Source organism: Alosa pseudoharengus, unplaced genomic scaffold (assembly GCF_046254945.1).
Source record: "Alosa pseudoharengus isolate Yale_2024_CS ecotype anadromous, Long Island Sound unplaced genomic scaffold, YU_APseudo_1.1 YU_APseudo_1.1_scf_24, whole genome shotgun sequence".
NCBI classification, from domain to species: Eukaryota; Metazoa; Chordata; class Actinopteri; order Clupeiformes; family Clupeidae; genus Alosa; species Alosa pseudoharengus.
The window spans coordinates 9,297,353-9,304,852 of NW_027468689.1; the positions used below are offsets into that span (position 1 = coordinate 9,297,353).

Below are 7,500 nucleotides of genomic sequence, written 5' to 3' on the forward strand. Positions count from 1 at the left end.
GCCCTCCATCTCTGGGCTAGCCTCCATGTACAGGTAGTTCCCCAGACCTTAGGGGAGAGAGAGCACAGATGTGTGGAGAGTTTTGAGTCTAAAATTTGACATTGTGTTGTGCAAGTGTGTGCTAAAACTAATTCAATTTGTTCACATTTAATGATGACATTTCACACCCTTTTGACTCTCTCAGATATGGATATCACAATCATCCAAATTCTAAATCACTCCCATGGAATCAATATTGTGTAATGTGAATGCGATATGAGCAAATAAAAAAAAAAAACATGGTAGAATTTAGAGTGTGACATATTGGTTTAGAATATTCTGGAATCCCCTTCGACCGCCTGCAGAGCTCAAAAAATGACTCTTACTGGGAGGCGCACACAACGGGGTACAGATATCTAAGTATAAGTATAGTATAAGTATGTATATAGTATATATATAAGTATATACCGGTATACTCTTTTGATCCCGTGAGGGAAATTTGGTCTCTGCATTTATCCCAATCCGTGAAATAGTAAAACACACTCAGCACACAGTGAGGTTAGAAGCACACACTAATCCCGGCGCAGTAAGCTGCCTGCAACAACAGCAGCGCTCCTCGGGGAGCAGTGAGGGGTTAGGTGCCTTGCTCAAGGGCACTTCAGCGGTGCCTACTGGTCGGGGTTAGAACCGGCAACCCTCCGGTTACAAGTCCGAAGCACTAACCAGTAGGCCACGACAGCCCCAAAAACTTGTCCTAAAAGCATGGCTTGAGGTGTGCTAATACACAAACAAGCCCTGCGGTTTCTTCAAAAGAGACTTTGTGTCAGTCTGCTTTTTTCCCCCCTTTTCCATAGATGAAGGAAGAAAGAAAAAAAAACAAAAAACAACTGCCTCAGACGTAACATGTTTGTGTCAGCCGGAGTTGTTTACCGCGACAGTTGCTTAGTTTGTAAATTGGGCCTGGGATTTCTCCTCAGCCCTGTTAAGGCAGTGGAGTGGAGGAGACTGAAGCTTTGAGGAGGCAGTCGGCTGGAACAGGTTTGTCTGTGAGATAAGTAGCCCCACTGGGCCACCATACGCCATCAGCGGGTATGCTGATTAAATCACCTGTCTCTCAGTGTGTGTGTGTGTGTGTGTGTGTGAGGGTGTGGGCAAGAGTGTGCAAATGAGAAAGTGAGAGAGAGTGAGAGGAATTGCTTTGTAAAGGAGGTAGGAGAATTCTTTGCTAGTGTCAATTTCAAATGAATGACAATGCAATTTTCAATGACAAAAATAATTGTATGTGTGCATGAAACAGGTTTTGACCAAGCAAAGCTGTTGTGTTCAAATGTAAAATTCTAGAGTTGGTGTGAAGATCATACGGCCTGATACAATTATTTCCGGAAGACAATGCACGTTTTTAATGAGGATGTGATGGCATCACTGTTTTCTTCTGTGTTGTTTCTTTGACATACTTTGTTTGATTCTCTGATCGAAAATTAAGCCATAACTGAGTGTGTGTGAGTAGCAGCGGCCATGATAAATCACCATAAAAAAGTAACAAACATTTCAGCATCTCTGAAAAGAATATGTGGAGAGCAGCATCTGCTTTGCAGATGACATTTCAACTCCATCTGCTCTCCGTCAGGAAACTAGTGATAGAAGATGGAAAGAGGTGTATGTGTGTGTGTGTGTGTGTGTGTGTGTGTGTGTATGTGTGTGTGTGTGAGAGAGAGGTAGAGGAAAATAAGGATGAAGGGAAAGAAAAAAGAGAATGTGTATAGGCACCAACTGGGGATTTTGACAGGGTGTCCGCAGGCTCTTCACAACACCATGCTAAGTGTTGAACATGTGCTTGATGCCCCATCCAAGCTGTCTGTCCATAACTCTGTATGTGTGTGTGTGTGTGTGTGTGTGTGTGTGTGTGTGTGTGTGTTTGTGAGTGTGTATGTATGTGCACATTTGTTCGTTTGTAAATGTGCTTTCGCATCCGCTAGCTTGCCACTTGCCGTGCCATAAACCACACACTGCCACGGCATACACCGCCCATCTTCCCCCTTAGCGATCTCCTAATGCCAGCACCGGCATGCTGCCAGTTGCCATTAAAGACACGGGGAGATCCCGGAGTCTGATTGGGCAGCTCCCTCGACACTCCCTGATGCCCCTCCTCCTCTTCCTCCTCCTCCTGCCCCCTGGCATTTGGAGGTTCGCTCAGCAGACGGGAGCGTAAACGAGCGCAAACGAGCCCTCCGCTTCCTGTGTGCTTTGATAAGCTGGTCATACATTATTAATCCATTTTCACAGCCTCCTGCTGGAGCAAGAATGTGAGAGTGAGAGAGAGAAGAGAGAAAGAGAGTGAGAGAGAGAGAGAGAAGAGAGAAAGAGTGAGAGAGAGGGAGAGAGAGAGAGAATAGAGAAAAGAGAGGGGGAGAGAGAGAGGAGACGGAGAGATGCACAGTGGGAGAAGAGTGAGATGGAGAGATAGCAACTGAAGGAAAGTGAAAAAAAGCAAAATGATGGGAAGAGGGGGAGACAGAGAGATATGCGGAGCAGAAGAGAAGAGAGGACAACAATAGAAGCACGGAGAGCAGAAGAAACATGAATGGAACGAGGAGATGTGCGGCTGGAAAGGGAAAGGCAAAAGTGGGACGTGAACCAGATCGAGAGAGACTAAAGAGATGAACTTGAGAGTAGGTGTAGTGTGTGGGCGAAAGTGTAAAAAGTGTGTGGGCGAAAGTGTAAAAAGTGTGTGGGCGAATGCAGCCCCTATGTGCTCGAACCCTTATCACCCCCCCCCCCCCACCCCCTCTAACGGGCGTACAGGTGTAAACACCCCCTCCCATCCCTTACCTTCTAGAAACGTCTTAATGTGCGACACTTGAGGTCAACTACAATCTGGACCGAGCCCAAGAGAGAAAGAGAGCAGCCAACGGCACTCCGAGCGATTACATTAGTCCTCCATGGTGAGGGGGAATCGGTGAACTCTGACTCGGATGTGAGATTCCGCTCAAGTACCTCGGAATGCCGGAGAAATCCCCAGACACCCTTCCAACCTCTTCCACGGATTGTTAAATCTTCCAGTGAACGTGTTTGAAATACTTCAAAATCAATGAATTTTAAACAGGGTTAGGATAACAATCCCTTTGCCCTATGTGTGGAAAAAGTGAACAATATCAAAAACCCAAGGCTCTTTCCCTAAAAAAAGCTGCATATTTTATTCAAGATAGCAAAAATGTTGCTTTTTGATCCTGGGTATTTATAAAAGGAAATGAATAATGATTTCTTCAAGAAGGCTTTAAGTACACGGAAGTCTACTTAGGATGCGAAGACCTGCCTGCGAGGTAGTGAAGCGTTCCGGAATGCCCTGCTGGGAATTTTGCTTTTCCATAAGATTCTGCAGCTCTGAAAGCAATTAGATCCTTTGCATTAACCCTTTCCATGTTGACTTCAAAAAGGCCGAATTGTTCCTGTATAATGTTAAAAAAACTAAATTACATTCAGCTGAGCTGAAATAAAATGTATTAAGCAATACTCTAAATTGAGTGTAAAACAGATCGATTTGAATAATCACCCAATTAAGTATATTTCAACCATGACTGAAACCAAGCAATATTGAAATATAGAAAAAAAAAATATCCTCCTCAAAAAACTCCTCAATTATAATGACTGAAGTGCTCGTTGGCTAAACTGAGTTGCCCTCTGGGTTGACTACCTTCGGTATACAGGTACAGAGTACTACTCATCCTAAAAAGCCATGGTATGAAAATAACACACCGTGCCAGCGGGTGAGAAAAGGAAGCACACACAAAGAGAGCGTCACCGAAAGCGTGTGAGGCGAGTGTGTGGAGAGGAGGAGAGTGCGGAGGCATGCGGAGAGTTCCAACATGTGGAGAGCAGACCGCGAGGGGATCGAGGGAGGGAGAGAAGGCAGGAAGGAATGGATAGATGCAGGGAGGGCGGAGGAGAGCTCGTACAAACAACGTGTCACCAGAAGAGGACAGCCACATAATCATCTATAATCCCCCTCAGAGGGAGCTGCCCCAGGCTGGCTGTGTGTGTGTGTGTGTGTGTGTTGGAGAGGGGGAGTGGGATGCTTAAGAACACACTCTGCGTCAGATTTTGTGGTCTTCAAACGATTCAACATGGAACCTCACATTTGTTTGTGTGTGTGTGTGTGTGTGTGTGTGTGTGTGTGTGTGTGTGTGTGTGTGTGTGTGTGTGTGTGTGTGTGTGTGTGTGTGTGTGTGTGTGTGTGCCTCCAGGATGGCTGTCAGTGGATGCAAAGAAATGTGATTGTCCTAAAGCAACACAAATAGTTGTGGGAATGGTGGATGAATTACCGAAAGAGCAAATTTGTAAAACAAAGCTGTGGAATCACAGGACTGTAAACGAATGTTTGAACGTGTTTACAATTACAATCCAGTTATTTCATCAGGAAAAACACCAGAGAGGCTTTTGTCTGTTTCCCTATACACATTTATGTTTGCATGACGGCACAATATGGACACTCACTAACCCAAAACCATTCTTTTCCTGTAAGGAAGGGTATTTATAAGTGGGCTTTTGTCAATATTTATACATGTGTATGTGTCTACATGTATGTGTATGTGTGTGTGTGTGTGGGGGGGGGGGGGGTATTATTTGTGTGTGCATTAGTGTGTGTGGGAGGGTATATATTTGCTTTTGTCAACATGCATGTGTGTATGTGTGTGTGTGTGTGTGTGCGTGTGTGTGTGTGGGGGGGCATTTGTGTGCGTGGGAAGGTGTCTGTGTAGGTGCACAGCAGGAGACTCACTGTTGGAGCCCAGGGCGATGTCCAGGCTGGGTGTGGGGCTTCCGTTGGAGATGTGCAGGGTCCAGACTAGACCAGAGGCCGGGTCGTGAGTCCACCCACACAATCCCCGCTCAAAGTCACACACCCCCTCCTGAGATGATGGGGGAGTGCTGGGGGCTACAGAGAGAGAGAGAGAGAGAGAGAGGAAAAAGGGAGGGAGGGAGGGAGGAAGAGAGCGAGCAAATAGTTATGACATCAGATCGTTTCATTACTTCTACTTGAGCTGCATAATTTCTGGTGTAATTAATCTTCTGCATGGCGAGAGTGAACTGTCAAGACACTGAGCCTGGCTTTATAGATTAGAGGAGGAAGACAGCGCGTAAGAAAGAGAGGGAGAGAGAAAGAGAAAGAGAGAGAGAGAGAGAAAGAGAAAGAGAGAGAGAAAAAGAGAATGAGAGAATGAGAAAGAGAGAGAGAGGGAGGGAGGGAGAGAGAGAGAGAGAAAGAGAATGAGAAAGAGAGAGAGAGGGAGGGAGAGAGAGAAAGAGAATGAGAGACAGAGAGAAAGAGAGAGAGGGAGTGAGTAAAAGAGAGAGAGAAAGAAAACCATCAAAAGACAGATGTACATGTTCAGAGTTCACCCTAGGGTACCATGTTTCACCATTATATATTCATAGGCATACTTATCCTCTGTTCTCTATCACAGGTCACACTCATGAGGCCACGACACAGTTTTGCCTGCTAGCCTAGCCTTCAGTGCTAACTAGGAAGTATATTTTATACACACACACACACACGCACGCACACACACGCACAGAGAATGTACTGTATGTATTCATTCGGCTCTCAGCCATAGGAAGTGGGATCTCTAACCCAGGCGATTAGCATAGATCCTGTGCAGCCACTATTGTTCAAAGGCCAGTCAGTTGGAGATGGATATCGATTAGCCAGCGGAGCATTCATCAGCACTGTGCTTACTCACACAGACGCGCTAACCGGCTAACCGCACGAGGCAGCCGGATCAATGGCCCCCTGGGAAGGCCAAGACAGAGTGCATCTTGAGCTGAGCTTAGCGGAGCTGTCCAGCAGCCTGGTCTTGTGATTACAGCCAACAGTGTCTGCACCCACGTGCTAGCTATGGCTAGCCCGCCTGCTGCTGCAACACTAGCATACTGCAGGATTCAATATATCTTACACCTACATTGAGTCTCCCATGCCCGGTGTAGGCCAAGACACAGGAAATGCTAATCTGCACAAGGATTATACAAGTGAATCGAATTCTCCTGGTTTCAGGGACACTTGCTTATGTTGACATTCTCGCTGCACGGATAAAACGATTGTTTTGCATTTTTGGCTAGAACAGCAAACATAGTACCACAAGTGAGCCGCTATGCTGTAATGTGGAAAACCGGTCGCAACGCATGCTTCTTTATCAGCATAATGAAAAACAGAATAAGTTAAGTAAGTGTATATTGTGCTGAGGAGGTTAGTGGGTGGATAGTGTGTGCGCTCCTGATGCTTACCTGTGCTGAGGAGGTTAGTGGGTGGATAGTGTGTGTGTTCCTGAGGCATACCTCTGCTGAGGAGGTTAGTGGGTGGATAGTGTGTGCATTCCTGAGGCTTACCTCTACTGAGGAGGTTAGTGGGTGGATAGTGTGTGTTCCTGAGGCTTACCTGTGCTGAGGAGGTTAGTGGGTGGATAGTGTGTGCATTCCTGAGGCTTACCTCTACTGAGGAGGTTAGTGGGTGGATAGTGTGTGTTCCTGAGGCTTACCTGTGCTGAGGAGGTTAGTGGGTGGATAGTGTGTGCATTCCTGAGGCTTACCTCTGCTGAGGAGGTCGCTGGTGCCTGGCTGGGGTGGCGGAGGCGTGGTCGGGGTCGTACTCTCAGGAACAGTGCTGGTTTCTGTGGAGAAAAGAGAGAAAAGGCGTTCAAGGATAAGTGTGTGTGTGTGTGTATGTGTGTGTGTGTATGTGTGTGTGTGTGGGTGTGTGTGGGTGGGTGTGTGTTTGTCTATGTGTTTGATGTGTGTGTATGGACAAAAGGACAGGGGAATAGAGGAAGAGCATATGTTTCTCATTGAGTGTGTGTGTATGCGTGTGTGTGTGTGTGTATGTGAGTGTGTATGTATGCGAGTGATGGAAAGGAAAGGGATTTTCAAGTGTGTGTGTGAATGAGTGCTTGCGTGTTTGGGATTGGGAATGAGAAAAAGGAGACAGAGTGTATGTGTGTGTTGTGTGCTTGTGTGTGAGCGAGTGTGTGTGTTGTGGTGTGTTTGTTTATAAGCCTTTAGGGGCCTTGACGGATGATGTTTCAAGGTAGTGCAGTACACTGGCAGGCTAGCTGCTCTGACACCCGGCAGAGTTATTTGTCACGCTGGTGCGCACCAGAGAGGAGAGAGCCTTGGCATACAGAATACAGAACACACACATACACACACACACACATACACACACACACATACACACACACACACACACACACACACACACACACACACACACATACACACACACACACACATAGATGCACGTGAGGAAATAAACACACGTGCACACACACACACACACACACACACACACACACACACACACACACACACACTCACACAGAGACAACCAGACACACACACACAAATTCAGCTACAAAGAACATAGATGTTCACATACAGATGTGCACACAAATATGAAATCATACACACACATACATGCGTGCACACACACACACACACACACACACACACACACACACACACACACACGTAAAC

The 7,500-nt window shown here is 46.4% G+C and overlaps 1 protein-coding gene across 2 annotated transcripts in view; it reads right to left on the reverse strand.

Annotated features, from left to right (window-relative positions):
- nrp2a (neuropilin 2a) overlaps nt 1–7,500 on the reverse strand; it is a 73,428-nt gene that overhangs the window by 10,674 nt on the left and 55,254 nt on the right. For both annotated transcript variants that reach the window (XM_076303064.1, XM_076303065.1), the window contains exons 11-13: nt 6,558–6,638; nt 4,754–4,909; nt 1–47 (exon numbers count right to left, since the gene is read on the reverse strand). The exon at nt 1–47 is cut by the window's left edge and continues 213 nt beyond it. In XM_076303064.1, coding sequence (XP_076159179.1) covers nt 1–47; nt 4,754–4,909; nt 6,558–6,638 — 284 coding nt within the window. The remainder of the gene's footprint in view (nt 48–4,753; nt 4,910–6,557; nt 6,639–7,500) is intronic.